We start from the raw sequence: 22510 nt of genomic DNA on the forward strand, positions 1-22510 counted from the left end.
CCATAAATTCTGTAGCTGAAATCCTTACATTTGAAGGTATTTGTAGACTCTCACAGGGATCAACTTGCCTGCAGTGTAAGGGACAGGGCTTTACCCTCTAACTACACCAAGTCATTTGAGGCAGAGAAAAATGGTATTTCCTCTGCCAGGTAAAACCACCTGGGCTGGAAACTACCTCATGGTATTTACCTGGCAGGGTGATGGGAACCTGCCACAAGGATAAGTTAGTGCAGCCCATCTGAATCGGGTGTATGGTAGTGCCCATTAAGTGCAAGGCCCCTTAGCACCAACTCTTAAGTCATGGTGAGCCACTACATTGCATACATTTCAACTTCTTCATTCCAACAGGTGAGCTGTGCCATTCTTTCCGATTTCTAATGATTCCTGTTTTTTTCACCAGCCTTAAACGTCTGGCAAACCACCAAACGGGGTCCTGAACAGTTCACCCAGAATCCCTCTGTTGTCCCCTCCCTTGCCTGTTGCATAAAATTATTGTGGCCCCACCCCCCATGAGGTGGAACCAGGCCAGTTTGCCCTGCACCTCATTTGCATATACATTTTTGGAGGATCTCCGGACTCATGACAGAAACACCCAGTTCTAGTTATGTGGGAGACTAATTAGCACATGGGGCCTTTGTGGAGGTACCAGGAGTACATATACATACTGAGTCATGTTGAGTTGTGGGATCACCATGACTTGAAACACTGTTGACTGGTGGGGCCCAGCTCAACAAAGTAAATGGCTTTGGACAAATATCATTCATGGGGGGGGGGCATCTTCTTGAGACACTTATTGCAGTGTTGCCTAATTAGCTCCATAGTAAAGCATCACCATCTACACATGCAGAGCTATTGGGCTGGAGTAAACTTATTAACTTGGCCATAGGTTAGTACTGCCTGACATAAGTACTGTTGTAGCAGAGTTGCTTATTCTGCTGTGAAGCATGTGTAGACAGTGACCAGGGCTAGATGAGGCACAAGGGTACTACAGTGTGGGGCTGCCTGCTGGCTAGCCCTGCACTTTAGTACCCTTGTGCCCCAGCCAGCCCCTGCACAGAACACTGAACCAGGGAGACCCTCCAGGCCCCCTGCCAGCCAATGCTATACACCTCCCAGCTTTATGTGCTGCAGTCCTGTGTGCATGCATTAATGCTGTGCTCAGAAGCAATAAACTCCAGTGCAAACTGTGCTGGAGTTTATTATATCTCACTAATTTTACATGTAGACACTCCTAGTTTGTGTTATATATAAGTAGGTGCCAAAGTGCTGTTTAAAAGTGTTTACAGAGTACCTATGCTAAAACTTGCATCAGTTTCAAGAAACAAAATGCTTCAATTCTGGCTGAGCTAAGTGTGTGGGTGCTATATGCAAGTTACTGCAGTGATGTTTAATTTCAGGGTTATTGTTTTCAAATTTGCTCTTCACATCCATGTGCTCAGGAAGAGCAGGGTTTGACAGTAAGAAGGGAGGAAAGAAGCTGGGGGAAGGCAGAGGGCAAGGGGCTACCTGACTCCCTAGATTTTTCCCTGCTGTAGCAGTAGGGGGGGGACAAATTCAAGGCAGACCTCCAATAATTAGATTCTATGCCTGGAAAAGTATAACGAATTTATAAATTTCTCATATATACAATCTAATTATTGGGGGGCTGTCTTCTAATCAGAGATGCCAATGTGGTCCCCATTTTCAAGAAGGGGAGGAAGGAGGACCCAGGCAACTATAGGCCAGTCAGTCTCGCCTCCATCCTAGGCAAAGTCTTTGAAAAAATTATCAAGGCTCACATTTGCGAGAGCCCGGCAGGACAAATTATGCTGAGGGGAAACCAGCACGGGTTCATAGCAGGTAGATCATGCCTGACTAATCTAGTCTCTTTTTATGACCAGGTTACAAAACGCCTGGATGCAGGAGTAGGGGTTGATGTCGTTTACTTAGACTTAAGGAAGGCCTTCGATACGGTATCCCACACCATACTGGTAAACAAGTTAAGAGGCTGTGACTTGGATGACTACACAGTCCGGTGGGTGGTGAATTGGCTAGAGGGTCGTACCCAGAGAGTCGTAGTGGATGGGTCGGTATCGACTTGGAAGGGTGTGGGCAGTGGGGTCCCGCAGGGCTCGGTCCTAGAACTGATACTCTTCAATATCTTCATCAGCGACTTGGACGAGGGAGTGAAGTGTACTCTGTCCAAGTTTGCGGATGACACAAAACTGTGGGGAGAAGTGGACACGCCGGAGGGCAGGGAACAACTACAAGCAGACCTGGACAGGTTGGAGATATGGGCAGAAAACAACAGAATGCAGTTCAACAAGGAGAAACGCAAAGTGCTGCACCTAGGGAGGAAAAATGTCCAGCATACCTACTGCCTAGGGAATGACCTGCTTGGTGGCACGGAAGCGGAAAGGGATCTTGGAGTCCAAGTGGACTCCAAGATGAACATGAGTTGGCAGTGTGACAAAGCCATCAGAAAAGCTAATGGCACTTTATCGTGCATCAGCAGATGCATGACGAACAGATCCAAGGAGGTGATACTTCCCCTCTATTGGGCGCTGGTCAGACCGCAGTTGGAATACTGTGTGCAGTTTTGGGCACCGCACTTCAAGAGGGATGTGGATAACCTGGAGAGGGTCCAGAGAAGGGTCATTCATATGGTTAAGGGCTTGCAGGCCAAGCCCTATGAGGAGAGACTGGGGCACCTGGACCTCTTCAGCCTCCGCAAGAGAAGGTTGAAAGGCGACCTTGTGGCTGCTTATAAGTTCATCACGGGGGCACAGAAGGGAATTGGTGAGGATTTATTCACCAAAGCGCCCCCGGGGGTTACAAGAAATAATGGCCACAAGCTAGCAGAGAGCAGATTTAGACTAGACATTAGGAAGAACTTCTTCACAGTTCAAGTGGCCAAGGTCTGAAACGGGCTCCCAAGGGAGGTGGTGCTCTCCCCTACCCTGGGGGTCTTCAAGAGGAGGTTAGATGAGCATCTAGCTGGGGTCATCTGAACCCAGCACTCTTTCCTGCCTATGCAGGGGGTCAGACTCGATGATCTATTGAGGATCCTTCCAACCCTAGCATCTATGAATCTATGCCATATACTTAAGTAAATATGGTAGCATGTCAGAAGGGTGAAATAGCAAGTACATGCAGTTCTTAGCTTATTAGTAGTTTTAATACTTTAGTCTGAAGTCAGACTGTTGGTGGACAGTCTTGCAGTGTTGCAAAAGAAGCGGTTGAGAAATTACTGAATAGGATTTCATCATTTTCGTAGTCCTCACCCTCTTCTGACCCATTTTAGTATCTGTAGTTAGGGTTACTTAAGCGTGAAGAAATTGTATGGTGGGGTAGCAGCTCAAGCTTCCTTCAACTTCTGTGATGCTGAGTTATGGAAATTGGTTGATATCGAACAGGTTTTATATAACTCCCTCTAAAGTAGAGGAAATACTTAACCTTGGTAAGTGGAGTTAAAATAAGCCAAAATATTTATATTAGATGACTTACTATTTTGGCATAATATGAAAACATTAAGACAGTCAATGTACTGCTGTATTTGGTTAATCATTTTGCAGGATTTATATTTCCATTGTACTTCTTGCTACAGTTCCATGACAGCAAGATTAATGGCTTATAGTTATTTGATGACTTGGAATTTGTCCGAAGTAGTCAAGATCATAATGTTTGAGCAGAAAAGGTGCATCTTAAGGATAATTTACCAGTGAGGCAGTTTAGTGTAGTGGCATTCATAGGATTGTAGTATAGCAACTCTGAACTTTTGAGTCTTGGCTGCGCCATAAACTAAGACTTCAGACAGGTCATCTAGGGCAAGGCTATTCAATTTATTTGGCCCTGTGGTCCAGATCTGGACCACAGCTTCTTAGGGACCAGACAACCAACCTCTGTCAATGGGGGGGGTGATGATTTGTTGGTACAGCTCCAAACTTGGGGGCTGAACATCACTGCCACTCATGACTCTCCCACCCCCTTTTCCTCTGTTACTGATCTTAATCACCAGCAATGACCAAGGATTCTGAATTCAGTGGTAGGCAAGGGTCGTGGGGGGCAAGAGTAATGGTGTTCACCCTCTGGAGCCATGCCACAAGCCCTGAAGGCCACATTTTAACACATCACAAGCCAAATATGGCCCCCAGGGCTCTAGCTGGACAGCACTGATTTAAGACGCATTACACCGTCAAAGAGGACTGTGCTCAAGCGTGTCAGAGGAAGCCTAGAAAACTAATTCACACACACGGCACCCACAAGAATATACTGTGCTCACTTTTAGGGCAGTACTGAGTGTTCACCGAAAACTGTCTGGACAGGCTTATTGGAGCTCTTCTAGCAGTAATACATGAGTTTATCATGTACCTGTGGCCTAGATGTTTCAAGGTAGGCCCTCATATTGGAACTCCATTAGAAACTGTGGCCCTTGGAGATGCTACCAAACTGGAGATAACGCTTGTGTGGAAATGTACTAAATAGACAGGTCACATCAGCCTTTCAGTTACAGTAATGTTAATACATTTATTTGTTTTATAGTATATTTACTTTGTTCTTTAGACTACATCAATATTTTAATGTATTTTCACTGTTTCCTTTAAGTAGGCAATTGGTTTCTCTTTCTCTAAGTAGACTGTTATAAACGTATACAGGAGGCAGAAAATTATTTCCAAAATATCCAGTTAAATTAATTTCATTTATGATTTCAAGATAAGTTATTGAGAGGGTGCTATATCAAACTAAAATTCTCTACAATTCTTTAATTTAATTCAATCAGTTCAATAATTCAATCAGTTTCCTTCTGTCTGCAGTAGGGATAATACTTCCAGTCTCCCAAGAAAGGAATAACAATTAGTTTAAAATTCTGCACAAGCATTCTGAGCCTTAAAGTCATAGTTTATGAAGTTAGAAGGGATGGTGACCCAATATATCTCCAGTCCTATACTGACCTCAGTAACTTGTTTGACTATTGCATGCTTTTCAGAAAGGCACCCAATCTGGCTTTGAAGATATCAGAATATGTAGAATGTAACATTTGCTTTGCTGGTTTATTCCAGTGATTTTAAGGAATCACTGTTAAAAATGTATCTTAATTCTAATTTAGATTTTTCTGGCCTTTGCTTTCAGTAAATAGTTTTTAACATGCATTTCTCTACTGGATAAAAGAGTCCCTTTAGTATCCAGTATTTTCTCCCATAGACCATACGTCGATGTTGTAAACAAGTCATTGTGGTCATCTTCAAGTCAGACTGAGCTTTTTTAAATCTGTGACTTCAATAGATTTCCTTCACCTCTCAAAACATTTTTGTGGCTTTCTTCTGAACATTGACCAACTCTTCAAAATTCTCTTTTAAAATGTGGATAGCAGAACTGTATGTAGTAGTTCAGTTTTCACCAATGCCATGTACAGAAGTAAAATCACCTCTATACTTTCACTACCCTATTTCTGTATCCAGAAAACCTGTTACCCCTTTTTGCTATGACATTGCCTAGCAATTCATATCAACTGTTGTGACCCCTACATTTTTTCCAGAGTCACTATTTTATATTATATAATCTCCCATTCTGGAGATATGGCCTGTATTCTTTGTCTATAGGGGGTGAAACTTCACATTTAGTTATGCTAATATATGTTTTGATTGAATGGGCTTCACTAGACAGTTAATGCAGGTAATTTGCTCCACTCTCATTATTATTTGCTATTCTATCAGTGTTTCTGTCCTTACAGACGTTGTTAGCGGCGATTGTTATATGTTTACTTCTAGATCATGAAGCAAAAGTTATAAATGCCATTGGGCCTAGTACTGATCCCTGCACAGCTTCACTAGAAGCAACTCCTTCTTACATTTACTTTTGGAGATCTGTTAGAACTTTATCCATTTAGCATGAGACTTGGTGAACTAGATGGTGATATTTTTTTTAATTGGAATGTCATGTGGTACTAAGTCAAGCTCCATGGGGGGGGAAAAGAATTGCACTTGCACAGTTACTTCCACCATATCTTTTCAAAGAACAAAATCAAGTTTGTTTGACTTAAGCCCCATTTTCTATAAAATCATGTCTACTGGAATGGATGATTCATAGATTCATAGATGTTAGGGTCAGAAGGGACCTCAATAGATCATTGAGTCCGACCCCCTGCATAAGCAGGAAAGAGTGCTGGGTCTAGATGACCCCAGCTAGATACTCATCTAACCTCCTCTTGAAGACCCCCAGGGTAGGGGAGAGCTCCGCCTCCCTTGGGAGCCCGTTCCAGACCTTGGCCACTCGAACTGTGAAGAAGTTCTTCCTAATGTCCAATCTAAATCTGCTCTCTGCTAGCTTGTGGCCATTATTTCTTGTAACCCCCGGGGGCGCCTTGTATTCTTATGCTTTAATTTTTTTATTAATTAAATCACCAATCAGTATTTCCACTATGTTGCCTGAGATTGTTGTCAGGCTAAATGGCCTAGAATTACTTAGGTCTTTCTTCTGTATTGGTCAGCGGTTCCCAAACTGTGGGTCACAACCCCAAATGAGGTTGCAACATCAGCGGATGGTTTGTGGGGCTGTGGAGAAATGGGGTCATGCTGAGGAACTGGTGCCATAAAAAGGGTTATGCTGATGAAAAGTTTGGGAGGTACTGCTATAGGTCCTTGTGGTGTTATGTAAATATTATTTAACCATAATTAAGCATGTGCTACATTTACCTCCTAAGCCATAGTTTCTAGAATTGTGCTAATCAAAACTATAGGTTTCAGTAAGTCTCAGAAAAGATTTTTTTTTTTTTTTTTTTTTTTAAGATCATGTGGGTAATTTGTTTCATTATTAGAGGTGCACTGATACATTGGTCCTTGTCATAGCAGCACTGATAAAAGGAAAATAGACATTATTGGCAATTGGCTTTTTTTGGCTGATGTGGTTGATAATGTTGGCAATACATGCTGCATGTATGCGCATAGCTGCACCATGCACACAACCAGGAGTGCAGCCCGGCAGCTTGGAGAGCAGCGTCTGGCCAGTAAGTCTGTGTGGGAGGAAGGGGCATGTGGGAGGGAAGAGACTGGAGGGGTGCAGATCAAGGCCCCCAGGGTGAGGGAGGGAGTGGGGCTGGGGCAGGGGCAGGTGCTACACAGCCAAGGTGAGGTGGGGTGCAGGATGGAGCTGTGGCTCATTGGGGGGGCGGCTCCTACTGCTGGGCACACCCCCGGGGAGGCATGAGGGGCACGTTCCCCCTGGATCTGTGTGTGGGGTGGGGGCAGACTGCTGCTGTGTGCCCTGGGGCAGGCAGGGGTGGGGTGGGTGGCAGGGCTGGGAGGTGGCACTATGGGAAATTTGGAGTGATTGTAGCTCACCCTATAGCCCCCCCTTCTAGTACCACTTCCATCTACCCTGCCTGGGCCCAGCCACGCACTGGGAAGATCCTGGCATAGCCCCCAGCCCTGAGCACACAGCAGGCAGCCCACCCTCACCCCATGCACAGATCCAAGGGGCACATGCCCCCCATGCCTCCTCAGGGGCATGCGCAGTGGTGGGAGCCACCTTATGCCCCCCCCCACAGCCCCCTGACAAGCCACAGCTCTGTCCTGCACCCCACCCACCCCAGCTGTGCAGCCCCTGCTTCTATACCAGCCCCACTCCCTCCCTCGCAACAGGGGCCTCCAATCTGCTCACCCCACCCATGCCCCTTCCCCCCCAACAGACTTACAAGCTGGATGCTGCTCTCCAAGCTGCTGGACTGCATATTGGCAATCAGATCGGTATCGGCTGATGTGGCTGGTTAATAATTGGCAATCGGTATCAGCCTAAAAAATCTATATCAATGCACCCCTATTCATTATGCATCTTAAAATATCACGTTAGTTACTTAACTCCATGAATGAGAGCATTCTATAGTCTTTAGATACAAAGTCTCTTAATATCTATGGTTGAAACTGTATAGCATCGCAGTAAATATTCAAGTACTAGTTATCTAGAAAGTTAACATTAATTTTAATTTTTTTCCACTAGGCAGAGTATGAAGTGTCTTCAGATGAAAAGCGTAAAGACTGTGGCCTGGAAGTTCTAGCGAAATATTTCACCAATGGGGTAAATACATCACCAAACTGTCTAGTAAGACCCAAACAACTTAAAGGTTAAAACATTGTAACAATTTCCCTTTTTGCTTTTATTGTGCTAAAGTAAATTAAGTTCAGAATGATTAACAAACTGTCATTAATGTTTTTCATTCTAAGATGTAAACTGTTTTCATAGATTATTTTAAAACTTCATTTTGAGTCAAAATTTCAACTACTCTCCATTTTTTTTCATTGCCACCATGATATTTTACTTATCAATTTTAAATGTTTTTAACTAATAGTCCTGATTAAGGGGAAAAAATTTAAGCTGCACTTAAAAATAAGATTAGTTAAACTATTGTATTAAAATACTTCAGAGTAATAGGTTCTGTAGACATTGGAACTGACTAAGGAATTCCTGAGTTTTAGACCTGGTTTTCTGGCTGACTTGTGTGCCTTGTGCAGTTAGTTGGGAACATTAAAAAATGTTTTGAAATACAGAGTATTTTTTGAGAGATTTAGGTACCCACATCTCCCACTGACTTCACAAATATCTGATCATTGATTGCACTGGTGGATTTCAAGGATTCCCTATTCTTTTCTAATGATCTGAAGCTCTGTTGGGAGTATACAGTTTCCTTCCTCTGGGTTTTCTATACCTCCTATACCTCTTTTCTATACCTTCTTGCTATTCCTTCCCCCTTTCCAGTCATTCTGATTATTTTCAGAGCTTTATATTAAAAAGTCTTTCAGATTATCCTAAAAGTGATCAGTTTCTGACTTAGGCTCCTGGAAGAAATGCAACTATTTCATAGTTGCCGTTGCATAGATACAAGTTTGCTGAAAACTGACCAGGCCTCTGTAAGCCACCTAAAGCCATGTGTCCTTGGTTTAAAATCTGCTAAGCTGAACTGTTTTCTTCCTTAACATACCCTTTAGATAGCTCCTAAAAAGCTATTGAATTGTTGACAAGTTTGCTTCCTAATATACTTCAGTAGAATCATGTTGAAAAATTTGTATTGCTAATGTGTTCTGATACTGATACTCCATAATGGAAAGCAAAGGTAAACTCTATTAAAATTTGACTGTTTGTTTTCTGGCTTGCTGGCAAGTCTGGTATCTTTTTTTTTTCTCCCATGGTGTGACTTCTTTTTTTTAACAATTGTTTCACTGGAGAATTCCTGCTAACTTATACTTCACTATTTTTTTTTATTTTTGTGGCTTTATGTGAAGTCTACAGCCCACTTACCAGAAATACCTCAAGATACAGTGGATGAATGCAAGGCAAGGTTGGAGAAGAATCCTTCCAAAGAACTCTTTAAGGACTGCACAAGGTATGTGGTAAATGTCCAGTACTAAAGCTATGGGCTCCGAGTGTACTCTGCTAACAATTTCATGATGTTGGGAACTCTGGAAAAGATCTGGAAAAGAGCAAAAGAAGCTAAAATATGTGCAAACTACTCACAAAGCAGAGAGAGTCTTTAAGAAGAATCGGGGGGAAACATTAAGAATGAAAATGGTTAACCCTGCAACTTACTAGCAAAACTAGTGGGGAAGTATGCTTAAGTCATTTGAAAGCCTATTAAAAAAACAAAGAAGCTCTTCAAGAGATGGTGTTTGAAGATTTTAATATATGTATGACATGCTGTCTTTTAGGAGTATATTTTTTATTTTACTTACAGAACTCTTGCAATTGGCTGTAGAATCTTCTACGGTCAGCTTATCTGAATTGGGCAAAACACTTGTGTTACTGATAGCCAGGGATCTGGGTGGGGCAGATAACGTGGGCTTTTCTGCTTTAAAGGGGAAGTGCATGGGAAGCTGAGTGTTTCCTTTGCAGGCTGGCAGAGTTTCAGCCTACAAGGGGCTGCTTGGGGCTGGGGGATGCAGGGCAGGGCACCATGTGTATGTGTGTGCATGCATGTGGCCAGCAATACTGCCAGACAGTGGTGGAAAGCAGCTCCCCCAGATGCCTGCAGGTAAATCTGGGAGGGGGAGGGGAGGGGAGATTTGAGGCAGTGGCAGCCATGGTGAGGGAGGGAGCAGGGCAGGGTTGGTAGCTGGGGCTGAGGGTCTCAGCCCTGGGCCTGGCACTGGGGTGGGAAAGTATGGCTGTGGTGCCTGGCTGGGGGAACAGGACAGAGCCACAGGTGGTGGCTCACCTGGAGGGGTGGCATGGGGGCTGGCTCCCTGTCACTGCACACACTCCAACGGAGGGGTCGGGCACCAGAAGTGACACTGGGGGGGGGGTGCACGGGCACATGCCCCCCAGATTTGTGCCCCCACAGTGGGGCATGGGATTGCAGCCTGGCCACCTCTGCATTCTAGCAGGTTGGTCCCAGGACAGGAAAGTGGGGCAGAGAGGCTGGCTGGCTGCTGCTGCCACTGCCACCAGGAGCCCTGTACCAGCCACGCTGCCAAGATGAGGGACCCCCTGCCCTCAGGGAACATGCTCTGAGCCACTTGGAAAACTTTTTCAAATGCTGCAAAATCAGAACCTCTTCAGGGAATTTGCAAGGCCTTTATATAGTACAGTCTCTTACTCTTGATGCTTATCTGCTGGTTTCCTCCATCTTCTGTTAGATGCTAAAGGAACTAATCAATGTTTGGAAATATTTGTACAAAATAAACAAAGAAGCTAACATGCAACAAGATTTCCGGTTCTTTCAATTCATGCAAATCTTCAGTTCAGTTAAGTTCCTGAGGTCATAGTGAAAGTTCTGAATTGCATACTATGCATTTTTCATACATAGGTTGAGATTATTGGGACTACAAGGAAAAACTCAAATCCAATTAGTATTTCCCATGCTATATTGGTCATTAAACTGTTTAAGTTATATTATAGAATGGCCAGGCTCTGTATCAATCACATATTGTAATGAATATGTATGCGAATATTCGTTTACCAATTTTTTTCTAAAAACAGGTCTGTTTAGATACTATTTCAGAACCCTTGTTATGATTTAACTTTCTTGCTTACAAGTTCACAATTTTGATGGTTTCTGTTAACATTTTAATTTTTTCCCTATTTTAGTGAGATAACTACAGACAAAAATGTACATAAGTATCTTAGTGTACAGCTCCTTCTCTAATACTATATATATTTGTTGCTAACTGTAAATGCTATAGCATTTACACTTATTTATTTCATAAATATGACTAGCAGCATTCTCTATGTGCATTTTTTTTTTTTTTTGCGGGGGCCAGGGGACAGTAAAGACCAATCTGGTATTTTGTGCATCTTCCTCCAATGCCTTCAAAATTTCCAGGAATGTTACTTCCTTATATTGGACTAGAAGTAATGTAATTTTTTTTGGCAGGTCTTTAGCAAACATTATTTTCATTCCACTTGTAATATTTATAAAAGCTTCAGCAGTACCTCCATTTATATAATAATTTTTTTTTGTAATTTAAACTCTGATGCTTCTTTCATGGCATTGAAGATAGTAAATAATCCTACCAAATAAGTAGTTGTCCTGAGTTGGAAAGAAATTGAGTGGTAGAGCTGCATATAACTTCCTCATGTACAAGTCAGGATTTACAGAAGTACAGAAATGTGTTGAGGGTAGCTTCCTTCTGTTGTTTTATAAACTGTTACCAAATCCATTACTAACGTCTCATTTTTTGTAAAAGGAAAGCAGTCCAATGCTTGCGTTATAAAATAATTTTGCAGTTTTCAGCCGAGAAGGTGATCTCAATTTAAGATACTTAAGTGCATTTTTGGCCTATTGCTCTCTCACTCAAATAAGGCATTAAAGTGACATTCTCAGCTCCTAGGCATCTGCCAGTGCTCAGCTGTGAGAGACAGCATGGACAAAAGGTGTGGGCAAAATACAGTCTGCAGGCCAGATTCAGCCTGCCAATTGATTGCATCTGGCTCACGTACGTCCCCATAGTGCTCCTTACAAGGCAGAACCCCACCTGGAGCAGACTGTGCCAATCTACTGCCTGCATCCGCCTATGGCACTGGCCCAATCCCAGCCAGCATGCACAACTTCCTGGTGGGGATGCCTTCTACCCACTCAGCTGCCTACAAGTGGCTGCTCATCGTGCCAGGTGGGTAGAGTGCATGGAAGGTGGCTGGAAGCTGGAGCTGAAGCCCCATGCGCTGGAGCAAGAACTGCTTGGCTGCAGCTTCCACCCCACCTGGCTGGGTTTGTGGCACCTAGCATATGTCCCCATGTCTGTCACTGCTTCCCTGTAAATCCTGTTGCCTGGAGCAGTGCAGGAGGAGGAGGAACTGCTGGAAGTGGTAGGTGTTGAGCAAGTACTCCGGCAACTTCAGCAGTAGCTAGAGCAGCGCGGCTGAGAAGCTATGTATGGCTGCAGCAGTGCCGTTGGTGGGTGCCAGCAGGAGCAGTGTGGGCTGGCCCAGGTAGGGTTGGCCCCATGCAGAGTGCTGTGGGGCAGCTGCAGGCTTGATGGGGGTGGGAAGGGTGTGGACTGCACCTGCACCTCACCACCTGGCAAACTCTGCTGCATGTACCCCCTGCTACCCATCCTTCCTTCCCTCCATCCCCAGCTGGCTCCCAGGATCTAGTGCATGACCAATACCCCCCTCCCCCCCCAAACACGCAGAGATGTGCACCCCCTCCCCAGTATACAGGGGTATATCTGAGCTATTATGCAATCGCCTCTATATATACTACTCAAAAAAACATAAATTGGGACAAAGATTATTTTTTTAATAAAATTAAAATATGTTATAGTAGATGTTTGATTTTTCCTTTTTTAGTATATGATTTTTTTATCTATAATTTGTTAAAATAAAATCTTCTAAAAGATTTTATTTGTGCATCCTCACCAGCTCACCAAAACTTGGTAAATGGCTCTCTGGCCGAAATAATTGCCCCCTTCTGTTTTAAAAGGCCACCCATTTCAAAAGGAGAAGATAGCTGTCCCCTGGCATCAACTGTGTACACTGGTTCACTTGAATCAAATAGATATAAATGCAGTGCATTTGCTTTGCCACATTTGTACTGCTACAGAATTGGGGATGTGTAACAGTTGCATTATACCAGCTTATTTTGTTATGGATACAATTGTTGTTTCCATCTAGGCTTGTAGTGGGTTTTTCCCTTTCAGAAAAGTAAATGTAAAAATCACAAGAATAACCTTGTGAAGACACAGGGAAGGTGTAATATAACTAATATTTCAAAAACTATAATTGGACTTTAGGATGGCAGTATTCCTTCACAGATAATGCCTATTTAGAAATCATGAAACTGTGGCCAAAGGTGATGTTGAATCACTGTAGCTAAAAATCCAGTTTTAAAGGATTGGTCACATTAGTTAATCTTAATATTGAATGGCAAGCTCAGTTTTGTTTAATTTGCAGTTCAAGTGGTGATGCTTCAAATGTTTCAACTCTTGTAGAGCCTTTATATTTCTAATATTACTGGTTCTTCAAGGCATGCTTGATCATGTCTGCATGAAACATGTTTGTTGCAGCTTGGGTCATCTCCCTGGAAATTCAAAACACTATGCTGCACAATAATCTAAGAATAAGAGATCAAAACAGACTTGTGAAGTACACCGTATTAAGAAGTTTTAAGTAAAGTGGATGACCTGTCATGTAGGTCATCCTCTTCCCTGCTTCCAGTAAATTTCTTGAGCTCCACAGGAAGGATGGGGCTGTTCTATCTTTCCCCTTATACTAGGGTGCTTAGTCTGATGGGAATGTTGCAGATGTCTGGCTATTATTTATAGATCTATCTTTTTAGCAGTCCATGTTCATATCCCTGAAATTGTAGAGTCCTGTATTCTTTTGATGCAAGTAACTTGTATGCTGTGCAAAGTAACTTTGGATTGGTCTTTCAGATAACATCTTAAAAGCTGAGGTCCTGTTTATTCTGTATAAGTAATAGAGGTTTTGTCAAACAGGACATCTTTTTTTTGTGGGCACAGTTTCATGCCTTCTGTAAATGAAGTGTACAATTCTGCATCTACTGCTTTTTGAGTTTTGCATTCTCAGTAATGAGACCTATGAACTCATTACATGGAACACACAGATTTTAAGAGTGGGTGGGGAGTTTTCCATTAAATTGTGAAATGGTGCTTCTAAAAGTAACTGTGGGCAGAGGTTGGATAATGCAGCCAGGGTAATTTTATGTTGCTATTTTTAGGTAAGTTTTATAGGTGAAGGACTTCTGGGAAAAGAATACATATAGGTAGAAAATAGAAGCACAACAGGGGCACTTCAATAATTTCAGGTCCTGATTTACAAGAAGCCTGTGATCTAGCCAAAGTGCAGCCCTTTAACATGCAGTTGATGACCAGAAGCTCTAAAATAGTTGTTGTCATTCAGTGCAGTCTATTTGTGAAAAGTCAGTGGATAATAGCATCCTGTTTTTATCAGACATGCCTTGAAGAAGTTAGAAGCACTTCTGAGCAGCTTGTTAATGTGTCTCCACACTTGGTACCCTGACCTTGTGTCTAGAAACTGGAAGGCAGGAATGGAGGAGAGATCCTTCACCCTTGCTTCCATACCCTAAATTATTCTAGGAGAAAAATCTCATCTTTCCCCTGGCCTTTACCCCTAACCCTTTAAAATCAGCTGTTCTGATGGTTCATTTTGAAAATAATTCTTGGGTATTTAGAGAACAAATTCCTTTCCTGTTAAAATAACTAGAGCTCTTACTTCTTTACTCATTAGTGCATCATCAGGTATATTTCTCAGTGCCATTCTGCAAACTTATCTCTTGTCTGAGGCAAACACGGGCATTGTCTTCTTGTGTCTCTACACCATGTTTGACCATGTGTTACGCATGCTTGTGCTTGTTTATTGTATTTTGCAAGAACTTTCGTTGCAAATATGCCTTTGAGCACTGGGCATTGCCACAGGTATTGCATAGTCTGAGGCTCTGTGCCACAGTCACAGGTGGTTGACCAATGGTATAGCTCCACTTTTTCATTAGTTCCTTGGAGTGATTTAGACATTGCTACGTTTGCCATGGGTACAAACAGTACAACCTTGGTAAAGCCACTGTGGAATACAATGATGATGATGTACCTTTTCCTATTTTTAAATGGACTTATTATTTCAGAGTTGTTCATGATTATTTAAGTGGAAGACCATTTGAGGCTTATCAAGAAAGCATACACTTCTCACGGTTTTTACAATGGAAATGGTTAGAAAGGTAAGTTGTTATAGTTAACATTTATATATTGCAGCAGTGTCAGAAAGCAAAGAGGAGTCCTGTTGTACTAAGTCTTTTTACAAAACTTAGTAAATGACAGTCCCTGCCTGAGAAGTGCACAGTCTGAAAAACGAGATGGATTGGGTGGATGGTACAGGCAAGTGGGCCCTAGTGGGGCTTGGGATCATGTGGTATTAATACTTAATTAATAATATCTCATGATCTCACTTTACATTTAACTACTGAAAACTTAAAAATCTTTTCTGTACACTTGTATACTTTCTAGCATATATAGGGTCCTGATACTAATTGGCATTTCTTGGTACTACCACGTCACTGACAATTACATTAATCAGGCTTTTTGCATTTAGCCAGTTTTACAGTAAGGTTAACTGCAGTGCAATTCAAGTGGCTTGTATAATTGTAGGGATCAAGATTAACAAAACAAAAACATGGGAGCTTATTTTTAGGTTTCTCAATCTCTATATTTAAGCAAATAAATAAATAGCCTGATTATTTTTAAGTGCTATCATCATTCAGTTTCATCAGTCAGTGTCAGTTGATAGCTCTGCAAAAGTTTTAGAAATGAGGCCAACTCATTTAAGCTTCCAGGTGTCTAGATATGAATTTAACATTGAAAAACTTGGTTTGAGCTGAGTTAATGGCAGGGCCAGGAGGAGAACTTAGAAATTTGGGCAGACCAGTAGACCAAACACCTTCCTTTGAAACACAAAATCTCCTGGCAAATAAAGCTAACATCTTGTTAGCTTCATTGGGAGCAAAGCTGAATCAGTGCTGTGTACTCCTCAGAAAATCTTATGCTGAAATACTTGGAAATCCATTCTCAAACTGTGAATTGCACCAGTGAAAAAGATCACAAAACTTTGGTTCTGCTTCAGAGAACACCCTCCTGACCATAAGAGGGATCCTGGGTCCATGAGCAGAAGCACACTGTTTATATGGCACTTGGTTCTGTTCCAATTTACCAATCAGTTGGGTGCCAGTTACATGATAGGAGGGAATAGATAGAGACAAACAGGATTGTGAAAGAAAAACAAATAATGTAACAGGAAATTAGAGACTAATTGTTTCTTTTTGTCAATTAGGCAACCAGTAACCAAGCACACGTTTAGGCATTACCGAGTACTAGGCAAAGGTGGATTTGGAGAGGTGAGTATTGTGAGATCTCTGTTTGTTAGACATTTCTTAAAGGGAATATGGGGAAAAAGTAACTTGTTACTCCTAATTCAGTGAATAAGTGATGGACTTGAATTAATTACAGTTGATCCAAACTAAAAAGATTGATACTCTAAACATTATTATTAGTATCCTACATGTTGATAATAAAGTTCTGCACCAGAATAAAAAAAAAAATCTATCACTGAATTATTAAAAAAGCATTGCAGTCTTCCATTTAATGCTTCTTCTGGAGTGAGAATGTAATTCAGTTCTTGTTTAGTACCATAATAGTTCAATGTGGCCAATTTCAGATTTATTTCGTTCAACTTATTGTTTTCATTCTTTCATTATTGTATGTTTTCTATGTATTTTTAATAATATTGTTATGTAAAAGGACAGAATTATTGACATCATGAATAGGGTCTTTTATCTACTTGCATTGGATATGAATTTTAATCTGACTTATTCACTCCAATGAGGGGTGGGTGGGTGTGTGTATGTGTGTATAATATTTTACCTTCAAACACAAATTTGGGATAAAAGACAGTGTATTCCTCTGAAACAATTTTTATCCTTAATTTTTATTACGCTCTCCCCTCCCCCCACAGCGTTTTCATGCATGCTGTCTCTTTCACTCTCTGTCCAGGGAAGAGTTTTAATTAGCTCCGCTGTGTTTTGTTTGTCCTGAGAGCATTTAAGGGGGTGGAACTATAAACTTAAGTTTTTGTTCATTCTGAGACCTCTTTTTCCTTTCTGTTAGGTATGTGCCTGTCAAGTGCGGGCAACAGGAAAAATGTACGCTTGTAAAAAGCTAGAAAAGAAAAGAATAAAGAAGAGAAAAGGAGAATCAATGGCTTTAAATGAAAAAAGAATTTTAGAAAAAGTGAATAGTAGATTTGTAGTAAGTATCTATTTTTGGCCTTGTGAAATATGTATATATGTTTATCATTTTTGCCTTTATTCCTATTTTTCTAGAGGCATTACTGCAGCCCTTTTTTGTAAAGATCCTTTCAACTGTGAAAACTTTTCACATACATGATTTTCAGACTGTTATAAATCTGGAGTGTATAATACAATCTGTAAGTGTCCCCTGTATCTGAAATGCACCCATTTAGTAGACTGTCAAGTATTTCATGGTCCACAGGCAACATGTCTTATTTTATTTATGTATATAAAACTTCTGTCAGATTTTCACCTGTTGCGGAAAAAAAAGTATTTTACTGCGGTCACAATGAACTTTTTCAAATGTGTCCAAATCCTTTTAAAGGTGTTGGTACTAACCTAGAAAGCATTTCAATAATTAAGGTGGATAAACAGAGGTTTAAAAAATCAAATTTAAATATACTTTTCTTTCTAAAAATAGTCTGTTTAAAATTAAATGTGAAATGAAGAAAAAATTATTTGAAGTTTGGAAAACATGGCTTGCACCAAGAGAAAGAAGCTCAATCTATTTAATTTATCCAAAAGAAGTATCTTAGAGTTAACTTTAATCATGCTTTTTAAGCACCTTAACTGAGAAAACTTTCAGATAAGGTCCTTTAGCAGACAAAAGCTATGGATGGAAATTGAAGCTAAGCAATTTCAGACTAGAAATAAACTAATTTTTGTGAGGCTAATTATTAATGGAACAATATAGCAAGGCACATAAGGGATTTTTCATTCCCAAAGTCTCTTTAAATCAAGACAGAATACCTTCCTATAGGATAAGTTCTTGTTTAACCTGTATTTCTAGGCTTGATTATAGGAACTGTTTAGTGAAATGCTATGGCCTCTTTCACATGGGACAGACTATGTAATAACCAGGGATCTGGGTTTTCCGTTTCCCATGGAAAAAAACAGAAAACTGAGGATTTTACCTTTTTACTGGAGGAAAATGCAGATTTCTCATTTTATTGGAGAAACCCACAAATTTTGCAGTTTTGCAAAGAGCTCTGTGCAGGCCAGTTGAATTCCAGCCTGCAATAGGCTGGGGGGAAGCGGCAGGAGGACAGTCAGGCAGGGGGCACCGTGTGTGTACGTGTACATGGCTACCAGGCAGCCTGGAGAGCAGCTCCTGCAGGTAAGTACAGGGGAGGGGATTGAGGCCCCCACAGGTAGGGAGTTGGGCAGGGCTGAGGCTGGGGCTGAGACTCAGCCAGGCTGTGGGTGGGGTTTGGGGCCCAGGGCCACACTGCGTGGCTGCAGCACCCTGGCAGGGAGTGGGACAGAGCCGCGGACAGCTTGTCCAGGGGGCAGGGAAGTGGGGCCAGCTTCCTGGCACTGTGCATGCTCCTGGGGGGCAGGGGGAGTTGTACCCCTCAGATCTGTGCATGGGGCAGGCACAACTGCCTGCTTTGGGCTTGGGCTCCCTACCCTGCTGCCCTTTCCTGGGGCCTCCGCAGCCCAGCAGGTGTGACCTGGCACAGCAAGGCTGCAGAGAGCAGCTCCTTCCCACTGCAAGCTCCACACTGCCCTGGCAATAAGTCCCCTGTGTGCATGGCAGCAGTGAGGGGCACAACACTGCGCCACTGCTGCCGTGTGGGCAGGGGACACGTTGCCAGGGCAGTGCAAACCTTGCAGTGGCAACGGGATCCCTGCATGGTCCCGCTGTTCCCTGCAGCACTGGGTCACACTTGCTGGGCTGCCTGAACCTGCAGCAGGCAGCCCGTGCCCACCCCATACACAAATGTGAAGGATGCGGGTTCCCCCTTCCCTCCCTGGGAGTACATGCAGCGGCTGGGGGCCTCCTCTGGCAGGGCTGGGGAGACAGCAGGGGGCTATGGGAGGGATTGAGGGGTACCAACATGGCCATGGGCCTGTGGAGGAGAGTGAGGGGCATGAGCAGGGTTGGGGGCTGTCAGGGAGGAGCGAGGGGCACCAGCAAGGCTGGGGGGCTATGGGTAGTAGTGAGGGGCATGAGCAGGGCCAGGAGGCTGTGGGGGAGGAGTGAGGGGCACCAATAGAGCCGTGGGGGCTGTACAGGGGAGTGAGGGGCCTTTCATTTTAATCACAGATATGGGGGGTTTAGTAGAGAATTTGTGATTTATTTTATTTTATTTTTTCTTATCAGGGAAGATCAGGATCCCTGGTAATAATAGTCCCTTCTAGTCTTAAAATACATAAGAGGTACAAACCCTTCTGATCCTGTGGCCAATCCTTATCCCTATTAGTTCACACTAGTGAGCATTACCTCATAAAAGCTAAATGCATTGCTCTTTGTAAAACAAAAGCCAATTAACTTTCAAGACTAATTTGTGCATTACAGAATTTATCAATATAGGATCTGATGAAAAATTGATGAAGTGGTCACTTTCTGTCTGCCTTTATCTAAAGAAGTTTCATTATTTCTCAAACATAGGGTTTGTATCTTGAAGAATTAGAGGGTAGGTCAGATTTCTAGGTCACTTGAGAGTTGTAGTTGTCTAGCTGGTATGGCAGAGAAATGTAAAGACCTGTCATATTTATAGATGTGAAACTGTACCATGACTATGTCCATATAGTATTATTGGTTTTAACTGTGTGAATATATCTTGTTTCAAGTCTGTTTATAACTAGGACTGAAACTTGGTTAGGTTGAAACTTCATTCTAACCCAGTCCTTTGATTGCACAGGCAGATTGACCTGACACCTTAACTGGGAAGCAATGTTTTTTCTTGTGCTTGAAAGCTTGCCTAACATATCACCTAACTATGCAGTCAGTCAAATAAAAGATATCACCAAAAAACCCTTGATTTTTCGCGTGCCTCCTGCACCATCACAGCTACAATAACACTCCAACCCTGCTACTTATAACTGAGCTAGCCAGTGCTCTTACTGCCTAGTGTCTGTGTAGGACGACATTTCAGAATTGTGAGAAATCTTTTGCCTTGTCACACGTTGAGGGAATAAGTGCTCAGAGTTCCTCCCAAAATATGTTGATATTGCCATATTGTACAGCATGTGTACAGGCTAACATGGATAAGTCATTTTGATTATTTTAAAAAATTGTTGCTTCAAGGAGAAAAACCTGTTTTTAAACCTGTCTCTATTTTTGCAGTTGGGTAGGAAAGTGGTCATGGTCCAGGGGATAATGAGCAAGTTGTTGGGTTTTTTTTTTTTGCGGGGGGGGTTGGAGAAGGCACAGGGGCAATATCTTTTATTAGACCATCAGTATAATTGGGAGTCAGTATGTAGTCAGTAACTAGAGGAGGATCAGGGAAAGCATGGGTCCCTTACTGAATGGGGGGCAACCTAATGACAGAGGATGCAGAAAAGGCTAAAGTGCTCAATGCCTATTTTACCTTAGTGTTCACAGGCAAGGTCAACTCCTAGACTACTGCACCGGGCAGCACAGTTTAGGAGGGAGGTGAGCAGCCAACAGTGGTGAAAGAACAGGATAGGGACTATTTAGAAAAGCTGGATGTGTACAAGTCCATGGGGTCAGATGGGATGCATCCAAGGGTGCTGAGGGAGTTTGGTTGATGTGATTGCAGAGCTGCTGGCCATCATCTTGGAAAACTCATGACTATCAGGAGAGGTCTCAGATGATTTGCAAAGGGCAACATAGTGCCCATATTTAAGAAAGGGAGAAAGGAGAAACCAGGGAACTACAGACCAGTTACCTTCACCTCAGTCCCTGGAAAAACCATGGAGCAAGGAATCCATTTCTAAGCACTTGAAGGAGAAGGTAATTAGGAACAGTCGGCATAGATTTGCCAGGAGCAAGTCATGCCTGATCAATCTCATTGCCTTCTGTGATGAGATGACTGGCTTTGTGGACGTGGGGAGACCAGTGAATGTTTTTAACAAGTTTTAGTAGATTTTAGCAAGGCTTTTGATACTGTCTCCCACAACATTTTTTCACAAGCAATCTAAGGAAGAATGGACTGGATGAGTGGTCTGTAAGGTGGATAGAAAACTGGCTGGAGCATTGGGCTCAGGATAGTAGTCAATGACTTGATGTCTAGTTGACAGCTGGTATCAAGTGGAGTGCCCCAGGGGTTGGTCCTGGGGCAGGTTTTGTTTAATGTTTTCATCATTGACCTGGAAGATGGCATAGAGGCATCCATCAAGTTTGCAGATGACACCAAGCTGGGGGGAGAAGTAGATACTCTGGAGAGTATGACAAGGATTCAGAGTGACTTGGACAAATTGGAGGATTGGGCCAAAAGGAGCCTCATGAAGTTCAACAAGGACAACTGCAAAGTCCTGCACTTAGGACAGAATAATCCCATGCATTGGTACAGATTTAGGGCTGTCTGGCTGGGCAGCAGCTCTGCAGAAAAGGACCTGGGTGTTAGTGGACAAGAAGCTGAATATGAGCCAACAGTGTGCCCTTTTTGCCAAGAAGGCTAATGGCATACTGGGCTGCACTGGTAGGAGTGTTGCCAGCAGGGCAAGGGAGGTGGTTATTCCCTTCTATTGAACACCGGTGATGCCACATCTGGAGTATTGTGTTCAGTTTTGGGCCCCCCACTACAGAAAGGATTTGGACAAAATGGAGATAGTCCAGCACAGGGCAACAAAAATGGTTAGGGGGCTGAGACACATGGTTTATGAGGAGAGGGTGAGGAATCTGGGCCTATTTAGTCTAGAGAAGAGAAGACTGAGAGGAGATTTAATAGTAGCCCTCAACTATCTGAAGTGGGATTCAAAAGAGGATGGAGCTAGACTGTTCTCAGTGGTGGCAGATGATAGAACAAGGAGCAATGGTCTCAAGTTGCAACAAGAGAAGTTTAGGTTAGATATTAGGAAGAATTGTCTCACAAAGAGGGTATTAAAGCACTGGAACAGGTTATCTTTAGAGATTGTGGACTCTCCATCCTTGGAGTTTTTTAAGATCCAGCTAGACAAAGCCTTGGCTGGGATGATCTAGGTAGGGATGGTCCTGCTTTGAGCAGGGGGTTGGACTAGATAATCTCCTGAGGTCCCTTCCAACCCTAATTTTCTATGATTCTAAGACCATTTGAATGGAAAAGGGTCATTAACAGCTGGTTCAATAAAATATCTTACCACAGAGACCTTTCTTCTGTATTTTTAATACTCTAGAGAAGAGTTAGTTAGCTGTGTTAATCTGATGTTAGGCAAAAGTAGGCTGTTGGACTTTAGCTGTGAAAAGCTTATGTCTGTCTGAAAGAGTTAGTCTATAAAGTGCCAGCGTGCCCTGCCTTTTTAATATTCTAAAGCAGCAATGCTCAACCTTGACTGCCTTGGCAC

General features: G+C 42.6%; 1 protein-coding gene across 2 annotated transcripts in view; it reads left to right on the forward strand.

The window, feature by feature from the left end:
* GRK4 (G protein-coupled receptor kinase 4) overlaps positions 1 to 22510 on the forward strand; it is a 96056-nt gene that overhangs the window by 27614 nt on the left and 45932 nt on the right. Inside the window, exons 4-8 of one of the 2 annotated variants that reach the window (XM_014607656.3) lie at positions 7972 to 8049; positions 9252 to 9352; positions 15065 to 15157; positions 16264 to 16327; positions 17097 to 17237. In XM_014607656.3, the coding sequence (XP_014463142.2) occupies positions 7972 to 8049; positions 9252 to 9352; positions 15065 to 15157; positions 16264 to 16327; positions 17097 to 17237 (477 nt within the window). The other variant, XM_059721529.1, reaches the window with a different exon arrangement.

The sequence above is a fragment of the Alligator mississippiensis genome, chromosome 2, assembly GCF_030867095.1.
Source record: "Alligator mississippiensis isolate rAllMis1 chromosome 2, rAllMis1, whole genome shotgun sequence".
NCBI lineage: Eukaryota > Metazoa > Chordata > Crocodylia > Alligatoridae > Alligator > Alligator mississippiensis.